A 27411-nucleotide genomic window follows, 5' to 3' on the forward strand; every position below is an offset into this window, starting at 1 on the left:
TAACCATTGTATCTCATTATACTTTCTTCATAATGGTTTGTATTCTCACCCTTCTGTTTTAATGTTGCCCTCGTTTGGCGACATGCAGGTTCTGGAGTTTAGTAGCTCGTGCGTGATCTAGCCGGAGATTCTTCCGTGTTTGTTGGATATTAGGTAGTGAGTCGATGCTCTGGTCATGTAACACTGGGTAGACTAGTTGTGTTGAACTCATGTTTCTATTTGGTTATGTATTATGTTATGACTTGAGAACCTGTTTATTTGACTACTTGTTGTTGAGAGGCTTTTAAGCCAAATATTCTGATTATGGTTTATTTTGTTGAGATGATTATTGAGATATGATCATGGTATGGGACATGAATCATTTTATGAAATACATGAGTATTTTAGTATTTTCCGCTGTGAATGCATATTCTGTGTGAATTGTAATTAAATGTTTAGGTGTTATTTGAAATGACCAGGTGTATTGTATATTGTAGATAAATGTTGTCGATTTTTAAAAGCTTTTAGTTTTTGAAAACGTCGATGTGACGCCCTTTTGAATTATATGCATGCTTATTCTCTGATTATATGCTTATTTATTTTGGGGTATAAAAGGGGTGTTACAGTTATCACTTGTAAGTAAGATGGTCTGTGTTCAAATCCTGGCTAAAGCCAATGTTTTTTCAGAATTTTAATGACCTTAATAATCATATGCGATGTCAAACTCCACGTGTATAAACATGTGTCACACGTCAGATGCCTGCGAAATTTGGACGGAAAGGACTAACGTGGACGTTTTTGAACAATTAAAGGACCACTTTGACACTTGGGCCGGAATGTATCTTGGGGTATAGTTAAGGGACCAAAAAGGTATTTTGCCTAACATAAAACAACTTTCATTTGTTTGCACCAATTTTCATAATTCTGACTCTTCAAAATCGAAAGACTCGCCAGCAAATGTTTGTTTCGATGATTCACATCCATCGCTTTTTGCTTCCCACAAATTCCTTGCTCTAGATACCAGATGTTGGAATTACACCAAATCTATGGAAAATTCCGAACCAATTTTGATGAACAAGATTCAATCAACAAATCAAATTCCCTCTTGTTCTTCACTCTTCACTTGAGTGAATCAACCAACTTTGGTTGCAAGATAATTCTTGCTGCACGATCGATAAAGGAAGAAGAAAAGAAAATATGAATTGGGAAAGAGAGGGAATTAGGGTTTGAACAAAAGAGAAAGAATAGAATTTATGCAAAGTTTCTCTCTGCTCTAAAAATTGGAATTTTATTCTTTGCTACTGCTCATTTTATAACAATAGGGGTTACTTCCTATTTATAGATTTTGGGTTTCCTTACTCCCTAAGCAAAGTCCAATATACCTAATTTTTCTAACGTTACAAAATTAGGCCTAAGTCGAAATTCATGTCTAGGTTAACTCCACCGACACTTAGACATCTACACAACTCTGACACACACTAGACTATTTCAACACAACTTTGTTTCTGTTGAGCAACATACTAACGTAAGAAATTACATTCTCAACAATTTATACATGAACGTAATGCTATGGTAACTATCGTAGAAGTGATCATAGATGATTATTTCTCTTGTAACTAACGTCAACTATAACTTTCCACATTTGGAATGCTTCACAATGATGTAACTAACTATATCTATATGAGAAAAGGTGATGAAAGCAAGTTAGTTAGTGGCTAACTAACTTGTATCTTCTTGGTGATTATTCTTGTGATACATTTAGACAAACTTATATATGAACTCGTAACTACCTCTTTCTATTCCCCTCGGTTTCATATAAAATCCTATATGTAATATTTGCCTTCTTAGAGTTATATTAAAGTTAAAAATGGTGTAGTGAAACATTTTTCCTTTACTTTGGTTAATGTATGGCCTATATATGTAATTAACTAGTTCGTGCTATAAATCTATCTAATAGTTAATTTTATTACTCTAATGGGCTCTACTTCATTGTAAGTGTCATCCTTTTTTATCTATTTAAATCTGCTTACAATGTTTGCTGCCAATGTTTAAAAAAAGCCTCCAACATCAATCTAACTGTTAATAGCTCCAATAAATTACTCATAAATATCAAAAGAAAAGTTGAATCATTAGTTCAGTCCAATAAAATAGATGGCAACTGATGTTTCTCCGCCAGTTTTTCTTGCTAAAGACAAATGATCCGGCCAGTTCAACTTAGGGGTGTGCAAAAATATGGTTAATTGGACAATATACTTAAACTGAATTGCATTGAACCATAAAAAACTTCAACCATTTAAATGGATAATAAACTGAACCACATATTATAACCAATTCAGTTAACCAAACTTAAATGAAAAACTAGTTTAAACCGTTTAAATAATTGTTTTGAAAAAATATTATTAAAAATAAAAAATTATTTTTTTGAAAAAGAAACATTTTTTACAATATAAAATAAATTTGTTTTTTTTTCAAAAAATAAATAGTTTTTTTTCAGAAAATAAAATTTATTCTGAACAGTATTTTTCTGGAAATAAAATTTTGTTATTCGTAAGAAATGAAAACAAATTTTTTGATGTAATAATTTAATTAACCATTCTCTTTTTAATGATGCTTAGTTTTGTTTTCCAATTTTAAATTACTTTCGTGAATTGCATACGACGAATGCTGCAGTTAATTTTATTTTAGTTGCCTTTAATTATGGCTTTTGTTTGGTCACTTTCAGAAAAGTATGGCCTAGTTAAGCAATGTAGTTTTGATCTATTTACAGTTTTACACTCTCTTTTTTACCATATTAAATATTGAATTAGACCTTCATAAAAAATAAAACATAAGAAAAATAAAGTGGGGACTATGCGGGAAAATAAGTTAGCTTGTATAACTCTAATTTAACGTCGTTTTAATATTTAGACATATTTTTTTTTATCATTTTTCAGTTTCAATCATAATATAAATAATTGATATAAAAATTAAAATGCACATTTAAGTTTAAGTAAATGACACATGAAAAATATGGAAACTTTCATAGTATATAAAAAAATTCTAGAAAAACAAAAAATATAATTTTTAAAAAAATAAATAATTACTTTTTTTGAAAATAATTTTTATTATTTTTTTAAAATTAAAAAAATTGGTTCTAAACAAGTTCAAAATATAAAATTGGTTTATAACTGCAAACTGATTATAAACTAGTTTATAAATACAAACTGGTTCTAAACCAGTTTTAAATTGAATTGAAACCATTTTAACAATTAATTGGATTTTTATTGAAATGGTTTGTGCAAACTGAACTGAACCATAAATATGGTTTGGTTCAGTTCAGTTCATGAACCATGAACACCCCTAATTCAACTAGTACATTTGTTTGTAGGTGTGTTTACCATCCTTCAAGAAAAATCAAAACTCAAAAGCCTATACATAGATGGACAAACCCCTTCCTCAATGCACCCATTATTCACAACAATGTCTACAATGGCCAACTCCAAACCAAACTTCTTTGCAACTCAAACCATCTTCTCTCTTTTCCTTTTAACCTTTCTCTTGTCAATCACCAATGTCAAGTCAGAATCATTTTCTTTCAGCTTCCCCAAGTTTGACAATGTTTCCGATACCATAGCCCTCGGCGGTGATGCCAAAATAATTGGTGGAGTACTACAACTCAATAAAAAAGACCAACTTGGAAAACCATCTCCACATAGTTTTGGTCTTTCGGCATTCTCTGAAGCTATTCGTCTCTCAGACAAAATAGGTGGTAAAGTTGCTGACTTTACTGTAACTCGGTTTTTTGAGGCGAACTGACTCCTTGCTCTTTCTTTTTTTTTTGATTTTTTTATATTTTGCAAGAGTCGCCACCGACTTTTATTTTATCCTACATTTAGGAAAGGCATAAAAGAACAGGAAAGACCTTTTGACAGATTTTGGGTTCGGGGGGTTGGTTATACAAAGGGAAGGTTTTAAGCACCTTTTGTATCCATGGTTATCCATGGGCTCTTAATTGCTTAGCTCACTTTTGTTTAAATGCTTTATTGATTTGAAAATAGAAGAAGTGAAGATGGACAATAGGTCACATAGGTCTCTGAAGAGTTTCACTGGGAATAATGCCCTTCAAATACCAGATGAAAGTTTTGAAGATAGATGAGAAGTTTTGAAAATACGTTGTTTGAAAAATGAAAGTGTTTGAGCAAGCAATTAGGAGTTATCTACTCTCAATTTATAAGATCTTTCCTATGCATTTAACACTTTTCTTAAATGATGGTATGATTAAAAAAAAGTAATAAGAGGGAAAACCATAGAGGTGCAAGTGTGCAAAGTGTTTTTTTTTTAAGTTTTATCTTGATTATTAATGTTTTAGCTTAAAGGTAAAAATATGGTCCAAGTGGACAAAAGGAAGATGACGGAAACATAAACAATGCGTCCAAATGGACAAAGAAAAAATAGCGGAAGCATAAATAATATGTCCAAATGGACAAAGAGAAAATAGCGGAAACATAAATAATATGTCCAAATGGACAAAGAAAAAATAGCAGAAATATAAATAATATGTCCAAATGGACAAAGAAAAAATAGCAGAAATATAAATAATATGTCCAAATGGACAAAGAAAAAATAGCAGAAATATAAATAATATGTCCAAATGGACAGAGAAAAAATAGCAGAAATATAAATAATATGTCCAAATGGACAGAGAAAAAATAGCAGAAATATAAATAATATGTCCAAATGGACAAAGAAAAAAATAGCAGAAATATAAATAATATGTCCAAATGGACAAAGAAAAAATAGCAGAAATATAAATAATATGTCCAAATGGACAAAGAAAAAATGACAGAAACATAAATAATATGTCCAAATGGACAAAGAAAAAATGACAGAAACATAAATAATATGTCCAAATGGACAAAGAAAAAATGACAGAAACATAAATAATATATCCAAATGGACAAAGAGAAAATAACATAAACATAAATATGATGAATGATAAAATAAAGTATAAAGCAAGAAATATAAAGAACAATATAATAAAATGCGGAATTTAAAGTTAATTGTTAGTATGTTAACACGCGAATCATCTTGAAGCTAGTCAAGTATATCCACGATGTTAGTGAAGATCGATGGTGAGTGAATGATGATCTCGGATTTAAAGTTAATGAAAATTTATCAGAAGCTTGATAGAATCATAGCGACTAAACGATAAATTTCCAAAAGTCTTAAATCAACTGCATACAATCTCTGTCATATTTGATCTTTTATTCTGATTCGGGACAAAGGAAAAAGATAAGAAATAATATCAAATAATATACAAAAATAAATATAAAACAAATTAAACTTAATTCATTCTTTTTGTGATTTTTTTGGAATTGATTTTAAGTTAATTAACAAGCTAATTAAACAAATAATTATACAAAATAATTAAACTTAACAAGAAAAATATTATTTTATATGTCAAAAATTAGATTATAAAAAATATAAACCTAAATCTAAAAGGAAAATATTTTTGGAGTTTTTTGATTGGTTGAAAATAATTAAAAAAAGAAATATTTACATAATTACTAATTAATTAAGCAAAATAAATTAATTATGAAAAGAAATAAAATATTTTTATGTTAAAAATTAAATAAACATTTTATCAACTTAAAACTAAAATTAAAACATTTTTTTTGAGAAATTAAAAATATGCATAAATATGGAGTTTTTAATTCATGAACTCCTAACACTACTACATATTAAAAATTACATTGTACTTACTCTATGATGTCCCAAGAGTGGAATAGAGTGATTGAAATTGATTGAAAGTGGCTATTTGAATGAGCCTTGATTTTTACAAGTTTCTTGAAACTTTTGCAAAAATATAAACTTAAGCTATGACTTTATGGTGATTGTTGTTGTTCTTTGTGTTCCTCCCCCTTTTTTTCCTCCTCTTGAATGAAGAAAATGAAGTTCTATTTATAGGCAAATGATTTGATATGGAAGCCTTGCAAGTTGGAATTGTCATGATTAATTTTGTGGAAAAAGAATGGAATATTCTTTCAATGAGTGCATTTCTTTAACCATGGTTAAAACACTCAAGTGTTATTCTCTTCAATCTTGAAATAATATCTTTAAGCATCTTGAATTGGTCTTGATTGACAACCATAAGCATCTTTGATAATATCTTTGAATTATCTCACTTTAATTAAACTTTAAATGAATAAAATTTAATTAAAATGAAATAAAAGTGTCATGAATCATGGATAGGTCGTGGATGCCCTTTAGACATATGGGAATCAAGATTGAATCACAAAAGAATTGGCCTTTTTGAAAAAGAATCAAGTTTTGGTCATTACTTGTTTTATGCATTTTCCCAAAAAAGGTCAACTTCATCAAGACATATCTCCCTCAATTTTGATCCTATGAAAGTGTTCTTTTACTTTTTGGAAAGCCCAAGATGTCCTCTACAAGCCACTTTGGAAGCTTTTTTGCATTTGGAGAAGTTATCTTGATGATAGGGGCTTTGACAAAAAACTGCTTTTTGTTGACTTTGAAAATGACCTGTAATGTTTTGGCTTATATCTCTTAGGCGGACGCATTTCTTGACCTTGGTCCCAACATCAAAGTTGTAGAGAATTGAATTTCCTTGAGAAGAAGCTTTGGTTGGAATTTTTCTGATAAATTATGAGAGTTATGGTCGGTCAAAGTTCAGTTGACTTTTAGGTAAAAAACTCTAATTTTGCAATTTTGAGTTTTGTCGATTTCTGAACTTTTCTTGATGAATCATGATCAACCATTGATCACATGATGAATCTTTTGACAAAATATGGATGTTGACAAAAAATTGCATTTTTGACTGTCTGTTGACTTTTTGGTCAAATTGGTCGTCTGTTGACTGTTTGAGCTGTTGACTGTGCGTCCGAGCGAATCGAAGTTTGAAAATTTGTCTGGTGGTACTTTGAGACATATGGAGATCCATGAAATCCATTTGAGGTCTCAAAAACTCGTTCTCCTGAAAAAAACAAAAAAAAACCTAGTTAGGGACTGTTTGTGTAGGAGACAGTTAGGCGTACCTGATTTTTATGCAGTGTCGAGCCTCTGTTGATCACGTGATTATTAGAAGACTTCTAGAACAAAATCTTGGAAATTTGAAGTGCGAAAAATTGATTTGACTGATGGTACAAACACGGAGAATTGCGCTGATAGCGGGTTTGACTGGTAACTAGCAGTATAATCTGAAACCCGGACTCCGCGCCTGCAAATTTTAATTCTGTACCAACTGCATCAGCATTATTTATCTGAAAATAAATCTGAAATAAATAGTGTATGAAGTGATAAACAGTATTTGGCGTTTATGTAAGAATAAATTTAACAGCGAACCAAAATACTGTATAAACAATTCTAAAAATTGAGTATTCATAAAATCAGGATATTTATGAAATAAAAATCCAAGATTGTATAAAACTCCAAATTTTTAGACAGAAGTTTGTTGACTTCTCTTTTTTTTTTTAAAAAAACGCAGGCAAATTTTGGGGTATAACAATAATGATCATAACACTTAGAAAATGATGGGATCTCAGAGGTCAAAAATTGGGGTGCAACAGATGCCCCTATTTAAGTTTCTTCTTTCCGGAGGTGTGAAGATTGGAAATCTTCATTTCGACGTGATTGAAGAGACTTAAATATATATAAAAACACAATTTTTGAACCTGAGATGCTATGTAATGCTTATGATTATGAATGCATATGATTTCCACGAGATGGAAACAGGACACCACAGGGGAGAAGTAAACAGACTCCGTTGGGGAAAAGGTATGCGTCATCCAGGAATAGAATCGGACTTCACAAAAGAAAGAAACAGTCAACAGAAGCTTTCAAAAGTAAAACGTGAAAGAAACTCTGGACAGGAAATCAACAGAGACGTTCAGAAAGAAAAATCTCTGGAACCCACATCAGAAATAATTCAAGAGTAAAACATGAATGAATTTGGAAAGGAATATAAATTGATAGAGGCATTCAAGAGTAAAACATGATTGAACATCATCATAGGCAATCAAGACTAAAACATGATTGAATAGTATCAAAAGCAATCAAGAGTAAACCATGATTGGATAACATCATAGGCAATCAAGACTAAAACATGATTGAATAGTATCAAAGACAATCAAGAGTAAAACATGATTGGACAATATCAAAGGTCATCAAGAGTAAAACATGATTGAGACACCCACCGAGAGTAAAGCACGATCAAACAACATCAAGAGTAAAACATGATTGAATATAAATAAAGATCAATCAAGAGTAAAGCATGATTGAATACTATTAAAGGTCAATGCCAAGTAAGTTGGACTTTGATCTCAAGGTAAGATGTTGAAAACAACAAGACTTGTAAAAATATAAATGAGCATGAATTTGTTTCTATGCATGATGTTGAATTTTTTCTATGCATGATGAATGCTCAATGCAATGTAGTTATTTATGACAACTGAGATTGACTCTTTTGTGAGGCAAGATTGGAGCTTTGATTCCTCAACACGGAAATTCTACCAACTCTGCTTCGGAAGATGCTTGAACAAACTTCTTGTCACACTGATAACTGATCATGGCTTCAGTTGAACTATGTTGGGGATGAACTGATCATGGATTCAACTCTTGAAATGAATGTTGGGAAGACTTGCCATAGTATACATCTTGAAGAGGATATTCTGATCAACAAATCTTGATTAAACATATGAACAACAGGATCTTGAAGTAACGTGCCCCTGATAGGATCACTGACCAAGTTTCTCGACTGTTTGAACTTCCTAGAAGATGAGTGCTTACTTGCAAATAAAATGTTCATTCAAGAATGGTAATTTTAATGCAATGCTCAAAACATATTTTTTTGAAGTCAAAATCATTATTGGAAAGATGTTATATATGTAAAGAAAATGGAATTATTGGTCAAAACACAATCGTTTGAGAAATTCGAAGTAAAAGTATGATATCAAAACAAATGATTGGCAAATCTCTTGGGAGTCAGCTTATGCAACCTTGTTGTAGTATGCTTTCAAAATAAACCTTGCTTCAATTAGGGCTTTTGAAGGTTGCAACGTGGTCAGGTTCACGGTTTAAAAAAACAAAAGGTATAAGGCTCAAATTTTTTGTAACCCACCCCATCTCCGTGATGATCTTCAGTCCTAAACTCAGTTAATTCAAAATATGCATTCAGGTTCCAAGAGACTTCTGGAATTTTACCTGTTGTAATGATGATAGTTCACAAGCCAAGAAAACTTAGTGATGGCAGTCACTTCTTCCTTTTGATAGTCACAACATTTTGTGGTTCAAGAATTTATTGACTTCTCTCTATTTTCTTTCTTTTGATATCCCTAACTTTTGCCTGAACTGTTTATTTTGAACTTACAGTCAGCATGATGCCTTAATTTTTGCCTAAGTCATTTTTGATTTTGACTTAGCAGGCTTTTCTTTGATTTTCTTTTTTTGATACTTTTTTTGAAAGATAGTGACTATCCTGCTTAAGGATTATAATGAACCATTATCAGCTTTTGATTGGCATCTCCAGCACTTCTTTGATGTATGCAGAGGAAAGCTTGTGATTGAAACACTTGTTGAAAGGCGTATTGAATGATTCTCTTAAAATAGAATGCACAACCAAATTAACTAGGAACTACCCTGCCCCGGGTTAAAATGTGGGTTATTTCGTACAGAAAGAGACACCAACTTCTAGGCTCAAAGGGGTTGACAAGGGATTAACTTCCTTATTTCTCCAGTGTTTGGGAATTGAAACAATGCCTGTACATCGTCAGCAAAGTTTTATTTGAAAGCATACAGTTCAACAACCTGGGTATTTCGTTGTCATCATCCTCCCTCCAATCTTTGCATAAAACATAAGTTTGATAGAGAAAGCAAAATAGAATTTTTTTTTTTTGTAAAAGAAGCATAAACATAGACATAGTAGATGAAAATGAATTCAAACATACGATGCTCATTTCATTAAAATTAACATTCAGGAATGAACAAAGTTTAAAAGCAAACAAATACAACTGAGGAAATGCAAACAGTAGGGAAACATCTTTCTAAATCATGGCCCGCTGCCCCTTGATGGAAAGGACAATGAAAATCAGACCTAAAACCTTCTGGAAGCGGATTCCGAGGTGGAAGAATCAACTCGATGGTAGACAAACAACTCTGAGGATGGAGACAGACAATGATAAGTTTCATGGATAACCTGGATGTTGTAGCAACCTGCCTAAAATTTATAACTTAGAGAGTCGCCACCTATTCTGAAGGGCGAATAGGAAACCCTACGCAGTATAGAGATCAGGGTAAGATACTATATTCAGGTCGAGGGAAGGTGTTAGGCACCCTCAACCCTTTCCTAAAGGCTAACATTCAAAGATAAAGGTTTATGGCAAGGTTTATAAAGAAAGGTGACAGAGAGTAATTATAAAGCTAATTATATTGACAGGGTTAGAATTTAGAGGAAGGGGACTCGCCTTGTTGCCAAGTGCCTACGTACCTCCTTAGGGAGGATCAGAGTCTACGTAGTTCGGGGAAGGGTTGTACGCCCTTAAGGTTTGAAATTTGATTTGAAGGTTTAAAGGCTTTTGAATAGCCTATCGTAGTTTGAATGAGGATAAAAATCCGTAATTTGAAATTGGGGTTTGAAAGATGTTTGGAAAGTGTTTTGAAGTTTTAGTTTTGGATTTGGGCGTACAACCCTGGTTTGATATGGCACTATTAACCGCAACGATCAATAGATTCGATCGCCATAGTTAACAGATTGAAGGTTGTATCGTTACCAATTTTAATCAATTAATTTGATTATTACTAATAACGAATTATAGTATTTTAATAATTTAATAATTAATTTGCATCCTTACCCCTCGCAATCGATTAATTCGATTAAAAAAGAATAAGGAATTTGAAATGAGGAAATTGAAAAGTTAATCATCGCAACCAATGAAGATGGTTGAAACCATTTAACTAAATAGAAATTAATTGTATTTTAATTAAATAAACATTTAATTAAAATTATTATTGCCCATAGCGATTAATCGATTTAATCGGCACGAACAACAAATTGACATTTTAATATAAATATCATATAATAACTTATTTATAAAAATAATTATTATTATATAATTAATATATTTAAAAGTATTTTAATTTAAACAAATAAATAATTAAAATTATTTAGTTTTATTAGGGTTAGGATTCTGTGTAGTTGTAATTGGGGTTTATGGTATAGGGCACCAGGCTGGGGCGTTAGATCTAAGAGGTTGATGTTTCTAAGGTTCAGATGCTAAGGGTCTATGGTGGTCTATCTGGTTGCAAGCGCACAGGAGTCAGAAGTTTGGGAAACTCAGAAAAAAATTTGAGGGAGCTGGGTGTTGAACCCACGCCCCCAGGCTCAAGTCGTGACTTTGCCAACTCAACTACACTTCACGTGTGTTAACAAAATGCGCTCATTAAATTATATGAAAAAACAAGAACAATATTTTAAAGACGCGCGCGAAGATTCAAAAGAACCGGTGATATGATGACACATCATCATCGTCCACCCCAGACCTGCAAAACCTGTGAAATTTTGCTACGGATTTGCTATGGTTTTGTTGTAGCTAAACGACACTAGGGAAATAGCGAACAGCTCATAGACAAATATAAATGTGGCGCGACCTTCCCACTCTCCTCGTTTTGATCATGCGAGTCTAACCCTACCCTTAATTCGTTCCAATTTTGCTTTTAACAAAATCCCCCAAATTAAACCCTAAAAGCTCGATGAGGACGTTAATGGCAGACCGAGTTTTAACCACCCAACCTTCAATCTATCAACCCAGAAACATTCATAACAATCATACAAAGCCTAACATACAAACAATTTAACATATGAACGCCCAAATCATGCCATTCGATCCAAAGTCTAGAACCACTTACCTCAGTTAATTGGAGGCTATTCTGGAGGTGTTGACGATGCGTGAGTATCCCAATAGCTTCAGTGAACGTCAATGAACGTATTGCAACCCTTAGAAACCTTTGACAATTTCTAATTCCCCAAATCCGACTTCACCTTTCTTTGTGAATTTTTGAGTTCTGGCTAGTTCTTCTGAGGCCAGAGTTGCGTCCCCTAGTCTGTTGCCCTCTCTTGCCTACTTATAGGTGAAGTAATTAGGTTAGAAATAAAGGCCCAAAGATCATTGAATCAAATCTTGCAAGTTTGAGGAAATATGATTTTATTCTTGATTCATAAGTTACCATATTTGGCAAATATTGTATCAATCCTCTCCATTTGTTTTATGCACGAAAATTAGGTATATTTTGGTCATAAATGTTGATTGAAATCACACAAAATACATCTTTTATCAAATTATTTGATTTTCCATTTAATTTAATCATTTAAAAATGAAATAGAAATCCTAAAAAAATCAAATAATATGTTTAATTTCGTGGCATTTCATTTTGGGCATGCTAGTGACTTGTGGATCAAGTTTGTATCATAAAACCATAGGCCCATTTGCAAATTTTCTCAATTTGAACTTTCTTTTTTTATATTTGATCCTCCAAAATCACCCAACTTTGATCAATCATATCTCACTCAATTTTTGAGCTATGAGGGAGTTCTAATACTTTTTGGAAACCTCAAGAGGTCCTCTACAAGCCACTTTGGAACATATTTTTCATTTGGGGCTTTTATCTTGATCATATCCTCTCTGACAAAAAACTGCTTTTGGAGGATGCCTGAAAAGGACCTGTAATCTTTTGTATTGTATCTCTCAAATGAATCATTTCTAGCCCTGGCTTGTGAGACACAAAGTTGTAGAGAATCCAATTTCCTTTAAAATAGGCTTCGAGTGGGGAATTTTTGATGTTCCATGTGAAAGTTATGCCTAGTCAAAGTTGGGTTGACTTTCTCCTAAGAAACCCTAATTTGAACCTTTTTGTATTTGTTCATCTCTGAGTTTCTTTAATGGAATCATGATCATTCTTGATCAAATGATGGTTATACTCCTCTATACTTGATGTTTGACCAATGATCATAATTTGAATCATGCTTTGATTGCAGTTGACCTTCAGGATTGAATCAGTTGACTGTGTATCTTGGGGATTGTTTGAGCAAAGATTTGGCATTGAATCTTGAACTCTGAATCATTGTGAATGGAACATGGAGGGCAAATTTTGGGGTATGACAGCTGCCCCTGTTCAATCTTCTTGAACCTGAAGAGGTGGAAGACGATTGGACACTAAAATGCCCTGAAATTTGCTTGCATAGGAAAGGAGCTCTGTGGGAGATGGGCTTATAGATGCCACCCATTTGATTGTATCTGAAGAGATATAAAGTAATGTCTTACATAAGACTACCTGAAGAGGTTTCTGGAATGGATACGGAAATTTGTCTTGAAGAAGACTACCTGAAGAGGCTGGAAATGTTTTGCAAGGACTACCTAAAGAGATTCTTGGAGAGGACAATGAATGTCTTAGAAAAGATCACCCAGAAAGGTTTGTAGAATGTCTTAAAGAAGACTGAAAAGGATGCCAAATTGTTTTTTTTGAAAGAGACTACCTGAAAAGGTGCTTAGGACAAGAATGTCTCGAAGAAAATTACCTGAAAAGGTGCTTAGAAGAAGAATGTCTTGCAGAAGACTACCTGAAGAGGGTTTTTTTAGAGAGGATTCGAAAACGTTTCGAACAAGATTACCTATACAGGTTACAACATGTCTTAAACAAGATTGCCTAGAAAGGTACGATACATCCTAAACAAGACTGACCTATAAAAGTATTTGGAAAGGGTGTGATACGTCTTAGACAAGACTGACCTAGAGAGGCTCTTAGACAGGATATGATACGTTTTAAACAAAACTCACCTAAACAGATTCCTATAAAGGACATGAAACGTTTTAAACAAAACTACCTATAGAGGTTCCTACAAAGGGGATGATATATTTTAAACAAAACTACCTATAAAGGTTCCTATAAAGGATACGATATGTTTTAAACAAAACTCACCTAAACAGATTCCTATAAAGGACAAGAAACGTTTTAAACAAAACTACCTATAAAGGTTCCTACAAAGGGAATGATATGTTTTAAACAAAACTACCTATAAAGGTTCCTATAAAGGATACGATATGTTTTAAACAAAACTACCTAGAAAGGTTCCTATAAAGGATATGAAACGTTTTAAACAAAACTACCTATAGAGGGCTATGTAATATTTTAAATGAAATTACCTAGAAAGGTTAGGATATGTCTTAAACAAGACTGCTTGGAAAGATTAGGATAATTGTCTTGGACAAGACAACCTGGAGAGGTAAGAAATTCTTTGGTTGCTTCTGGATTGTCTTTGAAGAAAGACTTGGAATGAGGTATTAGAATTGTATCTGTTAAGACTGAATCGTTGATACGATCGTATTTGCACTGTAATTGGATGATAACATCTTTTTGATTATGAAGTGACCTGAAAAGGTAGCGTTAGTTTTTATGCAATGTCATGATGCATGTACTATGTAATGAGATTCTCAATGAGAATTATGCATGTGCGCCTATCCCACACTGCGGGATGTGAATAGTACAGGCGTGAGAAGATCAAATATGCAACGATGCTCTTTGTATGATGCTAGTATGACTTCCCGAATATCGGAAATTTTGAGAGATGTGCCCCTGGATTTGAAGGAGGGACCTTTCGAGGGAACTTGAATTTCACCATGTCTTGCCTGATATGCATTGCCCCAGTGTTTGAATTCTTGGAAAAGAATGCCCCTAGTCAATAGGATTCTTGATTGTAAGTGTTGGATGTGAAGCAGAAGCTTTTCAGAGTGAGTCACGCGTTTCGGTATCGCCTGACGGATGGTGATTTGCTGAGTACTCAGAATGAGATAATGTCTTTTATAAGATTACCTGAAGAGGTCCTTGGAAAGAATGGGAAATTGTCTTAAACAAGACTGCGCTTTAAACAAAGCTCGAAGGGATATGTTTGTGCAGATGGTCAAAAATGATTCCTATAGAGGATAAAGACTGTTTGTGGGGTTTTAAACAAAACTTAGGAAAAGACATCTTGAAGAAGATCATCCCCAGAAAGGATGGTGAATTGTCTTAGAAAAGACTCTATACTTTAAACAAAGTTTGATAAGGTTTTGGAAATCATAAGAAAAGTTTGAACATGTCTTAAAAGACTGATTGAAAGAAGTTAAGAGATGTCTTACAGAAGACTACCTAGAAAAGGTTCGTAGAAAAGAATATGTCTTAGAGAAGACTGTCTGAAAGGGTTTGAAAAATAGAAGGGATAGGAAAATGTGTCTTAAAAGACTATCTGAAAAAGTTCCTAGAAAGGGTAAGGAGTGTTTGAACATGTCTTAAAGAAGACTGCACGGATAGAATGAGAAATATCCTATAAAGGTTCCTGGAAAGGATGTGAGAGTGGTATTGACACCATTTGCAACGTGCCCCCAGATAATGGGCTTGCCCCATGGGCTATTCAGCGTCCTTGGGAGATTCCATGGATCTTGATTTGATTGCCCCATGTAAATGGGATGATGACGAGTTATGCCATGTGTACACGTTAGCCATCCCAGTCATGCGTAAGAGATGTTTCTTTTTTTTGACGAGCTTTTAAAAGCTACTTCACCAGTCAGTAGGATTTCTAGCCATTAGTCATGCCCCAGGCAACTTCTCCCTGATGTTAACATTTAAATCTATATAGACAAGTGTACTTTATAATGAAATGCAAATGCATAGTCTGTCTTGAAAGTTTGAAAACATTTTTATGAGTAAAACAAAGTTGTTTTTTTTTTGCAAGAAAGTGACATCAACTCAAGAATTGTAGTGGACCTTAAGGAGTCGGGATACCTTTGGCAACGGTATGCTTTCGAACTAACCATGTTTCAGTTAGGACTTTTAAGGGTTGTAACGTGGCCTGGTTCACGGTTTAAAGAAACAAAAGATAGAGGCTCAAAGTTTATTTGTACCCATCCCAACCTTCGCGATGTTCTCCAGTCCTATGCTCAGTTAGCTATGCATTTAGTCTCCAAAAGAATTTGGGAATTGTGACATTGACATTTATGATGGTTCAAAAACCAAAGGTTTATCTGCAGAGGCAGTCATTCTCCTTTTTGTAGTATTTCCTTTTGTCGAAGGTACATAGTAACCTTTTTTCGGATTTGTTATCCCTAACTTTTTCTGAACTGTTTGTTTTAAAACTACAGTCAGCGGGATGCCCCAGTTTTGCCTAAGTCTCCTTAATAGGTTTTGACTTAGCAGGCTTTTGTATTGCTTTCTTTTTCTTTGTTTTCCTTTGCGGATATTGACTGCCGGAATTAATGATGACGGGGAACCATCGGTGATTATGTTCAAAGGAACAACTTGGAATAATTAAGTTAACTGAGCAACTACCCTACCCCAGGTCATGTATTAAGGGTTTTATTTTATATGAAGGAAAACTCCTACTTCTTTAGGCTCAAAGGGGTTGACGAGGGATTAACATCCTTATATCTCCACTGTTTGGGAATCGAAACAATGCCTGTACATCGTCAACACGGTCTGTTCGAAAGCATGGTGTATGAAATTATGGTATCGTTTTCGTCATTCTCCCTCAAAAGGTGTACGACTTTGATCGAGAGTTGAATATCACAAAGGAGAAAACCAAGTAAAAACACAGTTTTGAATATAGTGAGAACACTAGGAATGAATCAAGACAAACGTAAGCAATGCATTAATGATTTTTGAAAAAGTACATAGCATATGTCATAAGACTAATGTTTAAACAAACAGAAAGAAATTGCAAATGGAAACAAAACTAATGATCTAAGAAATCCTCCTTCTAGCCACCTATGGTGTTAGACTTGCTAGGATCTTCGAACTCAATGAGCCCTTCTTCAATCAAATCTTGGATCTTGTGCTTCAATGGACCACAATCCTCTGTATCATGACCAGGACTATCTGAATGATAAGCGCACCTAGCATGATGCTTGTACCCGGGAGCGGGGTTAGTCGGAGCTGAATATGGAGGCAGCAGAGTTATCAAGTTCTGACTGAGCAGACGTTGCAGAGCTTGATACAGTGGCATGTGCAATGGGGTGAATGATCGTTTTGGCTTGGACCTCCAGGGGCGTTGGCCACCCTGTTGTTTTTGCTGATCCTTCTGTTGTAGTGTTGGTGTCTGATTAACCAGGATCGCTCCAACAGTGTTGGGTTCCCTTTTTCCGTCATATGACTTTTTTGTGTGATAGGAACCTGAGGGTGCCCCTTGTATCTTCCCATTTTTTATCCCATCTTCAATTCTTTCGCCAATGACTACCATGTCCGAGAACCCCGAAGATGTGCATCCGACCATCTTGTCGTAGTATGGTCCTTGCAAAGTGCTCATAAATATGTCCACCAGTTCTTTGTCTATTAGGGGAGGTTGGACTCGAGAAGCCATTTCCCTCCACCTTTGGGCATACTCCTTGAATGATTCATCCTTCTTATGTGACATGTTTTGTAATTGCATCCGATCGGGTGCCATGTCCAAGTTGTACTTGTAATGCTTTAAGAAGGTGTTGGCCAGATCATTCCAGCTTCGGACAGAAGACTTCTCTAGTTGCATGTACCAGTCAATAGACGCTCCGCTTAAACTTTCTTGAAAGAAATGTATCATCAGCTTTTGATCGTGGGCGTAAGCAGCCATTTTTCGTACGTACATGCGCAAGTGATTCCTCGGACATGTGAGTCCTTTGTATTTCTCGAAATCGGGAATCTTGAATTTGCGAGGGATGGTCAAGTCTGAGACCAAACTCATTTCGAAGGCATCCACATCGAAGACATCGTATCCTTCTATCACTTTTAGTCTCTCCTCCAGCGCCTTGATTTGTTCACTACCCTTGGAGTCTTCCTTAGAGTTAGGAATAGACTGTTGTGTCTGAGGTGCTTGGGCTGTATTGTCCACCTCTTGCACCCCGTATTGTAGATCCAGGTAATCTTCGTCCTTAGGGACATTGCTAGCAGGAATGCGCACTGTGCGGGTTGTCCCTTTTGTTTGTGGAGTGGGGACAAATCCTTCTTGGGAGGCCTCTCCTTTCTCTTGGAATTGGATAGCTCTCCTAACAGATCGGACTTGAGGTCTGTCCTTAGCAGGGCCAAAGCCTGGAACAAATCCTAGCAGCGGGTTTTCGTCATTAGGGATCTCATCCTGAACCAGGGTATCCCCAGACTGAACCTCTTTTGCTTTGTCTTGTTTGTCTAGGAGGGCCTTCATGAATTCTAGCATCTGAGCCATACCTCCTTTAACCTCTTCCACGCTGACCTTCAGTTGATCTACTTCCTCACGAAGGGCGGCTTGATTCTGTTCCAACTGATCCATTGATTTCTTCTGCTGAAATCTTGTTTGATAGTATGGTTGGGATGTTAGGTTATCCTTCCCAATGGTCCCTTGCTCTGGAGATAGAAGATGAATCTTCTCTTAATGTCTCGAAGATGATATGTATGCCATGCATGATGTGTATGATATCCTCTTTCTTTTCTTTTTTTTTTGAATAAAATACGATGCAAGAATGCACATGATGTATGATGAATGAGAAAAAAAAAGAAAATAATAAAAATAATGATCCACACAATATATACATATAGCACAAATCACATAAGTTCATAGGTTCGACGTAGCGGCTCTTGGGAGCCAACCTTTTAATAGGGGGTGTTCTAGAAGGTCTCATGGGGTCGTTCGTAACCTCCGAGACTTTTTGTCTCTTCGGATTTTAGAGCAACTCACTTTATCCATGAGGTTCGAATTTTTGGGGTAGGTTCTCGGAGAGATCAGCCAAGTATCCAGTCCTGCCCTCAACAAAGTCAAGCCTCGTTTTGGACATTTCCGAACACTCAACCCACTCCGAGTGGAATTATCAATGAGACTCGTAGGAGATTCATACTCCCCTATTGATCTCAAAGTTAACCCCCACACTTAGGGTTTTAACACACCATAATGCCAGCAGTGTATATATAAAAATATAACAATTAGGCAATTAAATATAAATATATTAACAAAAACAATTAAATATAAACACATTATAAACAATTAAATATTTTTAGACAAAAAACAAAAAAAATAATTGCAAACCCTAAAAAAGGCGAATTAGCCAAACCCTAAAAAGTTGTCAAACCTAAACCCTGCCAAAACCTATAGGAGCATAGTATTCACCATTATAGTTATCCCCAGCAGAGTCGCCAGCTGTAGCAACCTGCCTAAAATTTATAACTTAGAGAGTCGCCACCTATTCTGAAGGGCGAATAGGAAACCCTACGCAGTATAGAGATCAGGGTAAGATACTATATTCAGGTCGAGGGAAGGTGTTAGGCACCCTCAACCCTTTCCTAAAGGCTAACATTCAAAGATAAAGGTTTATGGCAAGGTTTATAAAGAAAGGTGACAGAGAGTAATTATAAAGCTAATTATATTGACAGGGTTAGAATTTAGAGGAAGGGGACTCGCCTTGTTGCCAAGTGCCTACGTACCTCCTTAGGGAGGATCAGAGTCTACGTAGTTCGGGGAAGGGTTGTACGCCCTTAAGGTTTGAAATTTGATTTGAAGGTTTAAAGGCTTTTGAATAGCCTATCGTAGTTTGAATGAGGATAAAAATCCGTAATTTGAAATTGGGGTTTGAAAGATGTTTGGAAAGTGTTTTGAAGTTTTAGTTTTGGATTTGGGCGTACAACCCTGGTTTGATATGGCACTATTAACCGCAACGATCAATAGATTCGATCGCCATAGTTAACAGATTGAAGGTTGTATCGTTACCAATTTTAATCAATTAATTTGATTATTACTAATAACGAATTATAGTATTTTAATAATTTAATAATTAATTTGCATCCTTACCCCTCGCAATCGATTAATTCGATTAAAAAAGAATAAGGAATTTGAAATGAGGAAATTGAAAAGTTAATCATCGCAACCAATGAAGATGGTTGAAACCATTTAACTAAATAGAAATTAATTGTATTTTAATTAAATAAACATTTAATTAAAATTATTATTGCCCATAGCGATTAATCGATTTAATCGGCACGAACAACAAATTGACATTTTAATATAAATATCATATAATAACTTATTTATAAAAATAATTATTATTATATAATTAATATATTTAAAAGTATTTTAATTTAAACAAATAAATAATTAAAATTATTTAGTTTTATTAGGGTTAGGATTCTGTGTAGTTGTAATTGGGGTTTATGGTATAGGGCACCAGGCTGGGGCGTTAGATCTAAGAGGTTGATGTTTCTAAGGTTCAGATGCTAAGGGTCTATGGTGGTCTATCTGGTTGCAAGCGCACAGGAGTCAGAAGTTTGGGAAACTCAGAAAAAAATTTGAGGGAGCTGGGTGTTGAACCCACGCCCCCAGGCTCAAGTCGTGACTTTGCCAACTCAACTACACTTCACGTGTGTTAACAAAATGCGCTCATTAAATTATATGAAAAAACAAGAACAATATTTTAAAGACGCGCGCGAAGATTCAAAAGAACCGGTGATATGATGACACATCATCATCGTCCACCCCAGACCTGCAAAACCTGTGAAATTTTGCTACGGATTTGCTATGGTTTTGTTGTAGCTAAACGACACTAGGGAAATAGCGAACAGCTCATAGACAAATATAAATGTGGCGCGACCTTCCCACTCTCCTCGTTTTGATCATGCGAGTCTAACCCTACCCTTAATTCGTTCCAATTTTGCTTTTAACAAAATCCCCCAAATTAAACCCTAAAAGCTCGATGAGGACGTTAATGGCAGACCGAGTTTTAACCACCCAACCTTCAATCTATCAACCCAGAAACATTCATAACAATCATACAAAGCCTAACATACAAACAATTTAACATATGAACGCCCAAATCATGCCATTCGATCCAAAGTCTAGAACCACTTACCTCGGTTAATTGGAGGCTATTCTGGAGGTGTTGACGATGTGTGAGTATCCCAATAGCTTCAGTGAACGTCAATGAACGTATTGCAACCCTTAGAAACCTTTGACAATTTCTAATTCCCCAAATCCGACTTCACCTTTCTTTGTGAATTTTTGAGTTCTGGCTAGTTCTTCTGAGGCCAGAGTTGCGTCCCCTAGTCTGTTGCCCTCTCTTGCCTACTTATAGGTGAAGTAATTAGGTTAGAAATAAAGGCCCAAAGATCATTGAATCAAATCTTGCAAGTTTGAGGAAATATGATTTTATTCTTGATTCATAAGTTACCATATTTGGCAAATATTGTATCAATCCTCTCCATTTGTTTTATGCACGAAAATTAGGTATATTTTGGTCATAAATGTTGATTGAAATCACACAAAATACATCTTTTATCAAATTATTTGATTTTCCATTTAATTTAATCATTTAAAAATGAAATAGAAATCCTAAAAAAATCAAATAATATGTTTAATTTCGTGGCATTTCATTTTGGGCATGCTAGTGACTTGTGGATCAAGTTTGTATCATAAAACCATAGGCCCATTTGCAAATTTTCTCAATTTGAACTTTCTTTTTTTATATTTGATCCTCCAAAATCACCCAACTTTGATCAATCATATCTCACTCAATTTTTGAGCTATGAGGGAGTTCTAATACTTTTTGGAAACCTCAAGAGGTCCTCTACAAGCCACTTTGGAACATATTTTTCATTTGGGGCTTTTATCTTGATCATATCCTCTCTGACAAAAAACTGCTTTTGGAGGATGCCTGAAAAGGACCTGTAATCTTTTGTATTGTATCTCTCAAATGAATCATTTCTAGCCCTGGCTTGTGAGACACAAAGTTGTAGAGAATCCAATTTCCTTTAAAATAGGCTTCGAGTGGGGAATTTTTGATGTTCCATGTGAAAGTTATGCCTAGTCAAAGTTGGGTTGACTTTCTCCTAAGAAACCCTAATTTGAACCTTTTTGTATTTGTTCATCTCTGAGTTTCTTTAATGGAATCATGATCATTCTTGATCAAATGATGGTTATACTCCTCTATACTTGATGTTTGACCAATGATCATAATTTGAATCATGCTTTGATTGCAGTTGACCTTCAGGATTGAATCAGTTGACTGTGTATCTTGGGGATTGTTTGAGCAAAGATTTGGCATTGAATCTTGAACTCTGAATCATTGTGAATGGAACATGGAGGGCAAATTTTGGGGTATGACAGATGTATGTATGCAAATGATGCAATTGTTGTTTATATTTTTTTTTTAGTTTCAAAGAACTTAAGATATTAATTTGCAAACATTTAAGCATTAGATTAAAGCATTGATCAAGTTATCGTCAAAATCAATCATCCATTTTGGTGGATTAGATTTTTCACCCCATCAACACCTAAGATCCATTGAGTTTGATGAAACTTACGATGTTTACAAAAAAAGACCTCTGAGTTCATTGGAAATCAAAGGAAAAGATTTTTATGAATGTATGAATGGATGAATGCCACATATACAGAAATGGTAACACAAACATGGTGCACATAAGGTAGGTTCCAAAGTTCAACGTCACGAGCATGAGGTCAAAGAACCAAACATGGGATAGTACTAGGGGTTAATCACCTGCACAACATGTTCTACTGATACGTCAGAGTCTACATTTTTCTTTCGGATATTACCGGCTTGCACAACTGAACTTGTGAGCTAGCAATATTCTCAAGAAAAACTCGTCTGAGTGTGGCTCTCCGCATGACAACTAATCCAAGTCTTCACCTGAATAGTTTCTGCGCCACAACCTAATAAGGCCAGGATGGGTTATGGGTTCTACAGCCAACTCAGCTTCTACAGTTCAATGAAAGCAATAATGTCTTCGCTACGAAACATGCTAAACATATATTACCAACAAGGAACCTCCACTGAGCGGAAGGATTCTCACGTACGCCTGTACATGACTATACCCTCCACCTAATTCTTATGTGTACTTAATCCGGGTAAGGATTTGTCCATAATGTATCTCAAGTGACGGAACCACACATATATCAAGAATAGAATGAAATAACAAGTATGTACAAAATAACCAAGTATAAGCAAATATTAAAGTGATCAAAAACTCTAAGGTAACCCCTCTTTTAAAAAGATTTTTCAAATCCCCAGCAAAGTCGCCAGTTCTGTAACTCGGTTTTTTGAGGCGAACTGACTCCTTGCTCTTTCTTTTTTTTGATTTTTTTATATTTTGCAAGAGTCGCCACCGACTTTTATTTTATCCTACATTTAGGAAAGGCATAAAAGAACAGGAAAGACCTTTTGACAGATTTTGGGTTCGGGGGGTTGGTTATACAAAGGGAAGGTTTTAAGCACCCTTTGTATCCATGGTTATCCATGGGCTCTTAATTGCTTAGCTCACTTTTGTTTAAATGCTTTATTGATTTGAAAATAGAAGAAGTGAAGATGGACAATAGGTCACATAGGTCTCTGAAGAGTTTCACTGGGAATAATGCCCTTCAAATACCAGATGAAAGTTTTGAAGATAGATGAGAAGTTTTGAAAATACGTTGTTTGAAAAATGAAAGTGTTTGAGCAAGCAATTAGGAGTTATCTACTCTCAATTTATAAGATCTTTCCTATGCATTTAACACTTTTCTTAAATGATGGTATGATTAAAAAAAAGTAATAAGAGGGAAAACCATAGAGGTGCAAGTGTGCAAAGTGCTTTTTTTTTAAGTTTTATCTTGATTATTAATGTTTTAGCTTAAAGGTAAAAATATGGTCCAAGTGGACAAAAGGAAGATGACAGAAACATAAACAATGCGTCCAAATGGACAAAGAAAAAATAGCGGAAGCATAAATAATATGTCCAAATGGACAAAGAGAAAATAGCGGAAACATAAATAATATGTCCAAATGGACAAAGAAAAAAAAGCAGAAATATAAATAATATGTCCAAATGGACAAAGAAAAAATAGCAGAAATATAAATAATATGTCCAAATGGACAAAGAAAAAATAGCAGAAATATAAATAATATGTCCAAATGGACAAAGAAAAAATAGCAGAAATATAAATAATATGTCCAAATGGACAGAGAAAAAATAGCAGAAACATAAATAATATGTCCAAATGGACAGAGAAAAAATAGCAGAAATATAAATAATATGTCCAAATGGACAAAGAAAAAAATAGCAGAAATATAAATAATATGTCCAAATGGACAAAGAAAAAATAGCAGAAATATAAATAATATGTCCAAATGGACAAAGAAAAAATGACAGAAACATAAATAATATGTCCAAATGGACAAAGAAAAAATGACAGAAACATAAATAATATGTCCAAATGGACAAAGAAAAAATGACAGAAACATAAATAATATGTCCAAATGGACAAAGAGAAAATAACATAAACATAAATATGATGAATGATAAAATAAAGTATAAAGCAAGAAATATAAAGAACAATATAATAAAATGCGGAATTTAAAGTTAATTGTTAGTATGTTAGCACGCGAATCATCTTGAAGCTAGTCAAGTATATCCACGATGTTAGTGAAGATCGATGGTGAGTGAATGATGATCTCGAATTTAAAGTTAATGAAAATTTATCAGAAGCTTGATAGAATCATAACGACTACACGATAAATTTCCAAAAGTCTTAAATCAACTGCATACAATCTCTGCCATATTTGATCTTTTATTCTGATTCGGGACAAAGGAAAAAGATAAGAAATAATATCAAATAATATACAAAAATAAATATAAAACAAATTAAACTTAAATCATTCTTTTTGTGATTTTTTTGGAATTGATTTTAAGTTAATTAACAAGCTAATTAAACAAATAATTATACAAAATAATTAAACTTAACAAGAAAAATATTATTTTATATGTCAAAAATTAGATTATAAAAAATATAAACCTAAATCTAAAAGGAAAATATTTTTGGAGTTTTTTGATTGGTTGAAAATAATTAAAAAAATAAATATTTACATAATTACTAATTAATTAAGCAAAATAAATTAATTATGAAAAGAAATAAAATATTTTTATGTTAAAAATTAAATAAACATTTTATCAACTTAAAACTAAAATTAAAACATTTTTTTTGAGAAATTAAAAATATGCATAAATATGGAGTTTTTAATTCATGAACTCCTAACACTACTACATATTAAAAATTACATTGTACTTACTCTATGATGTCCCAAGAGTGGAATAGAGTGATTGAAATTGATTGAAAGTGGCTATTTGAATGAGCCTTGATTTTTACAAGTTTCTTGAAACTTTTGCAAAAATATAAACTTAAGCTATGACTTTATGGTGATTGTTGTTGTTCTTTGTGTTCCTCCCCCTTTTTTTTCCTCCTCTGGAATGAAGAAAATGAAGTTCTATTTATAGGCAAATGATTTGATATGGAAGCCTTGCAAGTTGGAATTGTCATGATTAATTTTGTGGAAAAAGAATGGAATATTCTTTCAATGAGTGCATTTCTTTAACCATGGTTAAAACACTCAAGTGTTATTCTCTTCAATCTTGAAATAATATCTTCAAGCATCTTGAATTGGTCTTGATTGGCAACCATAAGCATCTTTGATAATATCTTCGAATTATCTCACTTTAATTAAACTTTAAATGAATAAAATTTAATTAAAATGAAATAAAAGTGTCATGAATCATGGATAGGTCGTGGATGCCCTTTAGACATATGGGAATCAAGATTGAATCACAAAAGAATTGGCCTTTTTGAAAAAGAATCAAGTTTTGGTCATTACTTGTTTTATGCATTTTCCCAAAAAAGGTCAACTTCATCAAGACATATCTCCCTCAATTTTGATCCTATGAAAGTGTTCTTTTACTTTTTGGAAAGCCCAAGATGTCCTCTACAAGCCACTTTGGAAGCGTTTTTGCATTTGGAGAAGTTATCTTGATGATAGGGGCTTTGACAAAAAACTGCTTTTTGTTGACTTTGAAAATGACCTGTAATGTTTTGGCTTATATCTCTTAGGCGGACGCATTTCTTGACCTTGGTCCCAACATCAAAGTTGTAGAGAATTTAATTTCCTTGAGAATGAACTTTGGTTGGAATTTTTCTGGTAAATTATGAGAGAGTTATGGTCGGTCAAAGTTTAGTTGACTTTTAGGTAAAAAACTCTAATTTTGCAATTTTGAGTTTTGTCGATTTCTGAACTTTTCTTGATGAATCATGATCAACCATTGATCACATGATGAATCTTTTGACAAAATATGGATGTTGACAAAAAATTGCATTTTTGACTGTCTGTTGACTTTTTGGTCAAACTGGTCGTCTGTTGACTGTTTGAGCTGTTGACTGTGCGTCTGAGCGAATCGAAGTTTGAAAATTTGTCTGGTGGTACTTTGAGACATATGGAGATCCATGAAATCCATTTGAGGTCTCAAAAACTCGTTCTCCTGAAAAAAAACAAAAAAAACCTAGTTAGGGACTGTTTGTGTAGGAGACAGTTTGGCGTACCTGATTTTTATGCAGTGTCGAGTCTCTGTTGATCACGTGATTATTAGAAGACTTCTAGAACAAAATCTTGGAAATTTGAAGTGCGAAAAATTGATTTGACTGATGGTACAAACACGGAGAATTGCGCTGATAGCGGGTTTGACTGGTAACTAGCAGTATAATCTGAAACCCGGACTCCGCGCCTGCAAATTTTAATTCTGTACCAACTGCGTCAGCATTATTTATCTGAAAATAAATCTGAAATAAACAGTGTATGAAGTGATAAACAGTATTTGGCATTTATGTAAGAATAAATTTAACAGCGAACCAAAATACTGTATAAACAATTCTAAAAATTGAGTATTCATAAAATCAGGATATTTATGAAATAAAAATCCGAGATTGTATAAAACTCCAAATTTTTAGACAGAAGTTTGTTGACTTCTTTTTTCTTTTTTTTTTAAAAAACGCATGCAAATTTTGGGGTATAACAATAATGATCATAACACTTAGAAAATGATGGGATCTCAGAGGTCAAAAATTGGGGTGCAACATTTACCACGGAGTTTTCTTTTGTTGTGGACCCAAAAGGTTCACTACTTCATGGAGATGGTTTCACTTTCTTTATTGCATCAGTTGGTTATGAGTTTCCAGACAATTCATCGTCAGAGGGTGGATTCCTAGGACTATTCGATAAAGAAACCGCCTTTAATACCTCAGAAAACTCTATTGTTGCTGTCGAGTTTGATAGTTTTACAAATGAATGGGATCCTCTCTTCCCTGAGAACTCACCTCATATTGGAATTGACATCAACACAATTGAGTCTTCTCTCGCCGCTCTATGGCCAATTGATAGACAACCGCAAGGATCGATAGGAAAGGCACATATAAGTTATAATTCTGCCTCAAAAGAACTAAGTGCAGCTGTAAGTTATCCTAATAGTCCTGTCAATGTAGGTGTTGCTGTATCATGTCTGGTTGATTTTGCGGAGGTTCTGTCAGACTGGGTCCTTGTTGGTTTCTCCGGAGCTACTGGTGAACTTGCAGAAACACATGACATTCTTTCTTGGTCTTTCACTGCGACCTTATAG

General features: G+C 34.1%; 1 protein-coding gene across 1 annotated transcript; it reads left to right on the plus strand.

The window, feature by feature from the left end:
* Positions 1 to 3447: 3447 nt before the first annotated feature.
* On the plus strand, positions 3448 to 27411 carry LOC131646576 (lectin 8-like). Its single transcript, XM_058916585.1, has 3 exons — positions 3448 to 3747; positions 7422 to 7427; positions 26887 to 27411. The coding sequence occupies exons 1-3, from the start codon at positions 3448 to 3450 to the stop codon at positions 27409 to 27411; spliced, it is 831 nt and encodes a 276-aa protein (XP_058772568.1).

This window comes from Vicia villosa, linkage group LG2 (genome assembly GCF_029867415.1).
Source record: "Vicia villosa cultivar HV-30 ecotype Madison, WI linkage group LG2, Vvil1.0, whole genome shotgun sequence".
NCBI classification, from domain to species: domain Eukaryota; kingdom Viridiplantae; phylum Streptophyta; class Magnoliopsida; order Fabales; family Fabaceae; genus Vicia; species Vicia villosa.

Coding starts and splice junctions, on each gene's coding strand:
- LOC131646576 (XM_058916585.1), top strand. CDS start 3,448: ATGGCCAACTCCAAACCAAACTTCTTTGCAACTCAAACCATCTTCTCT.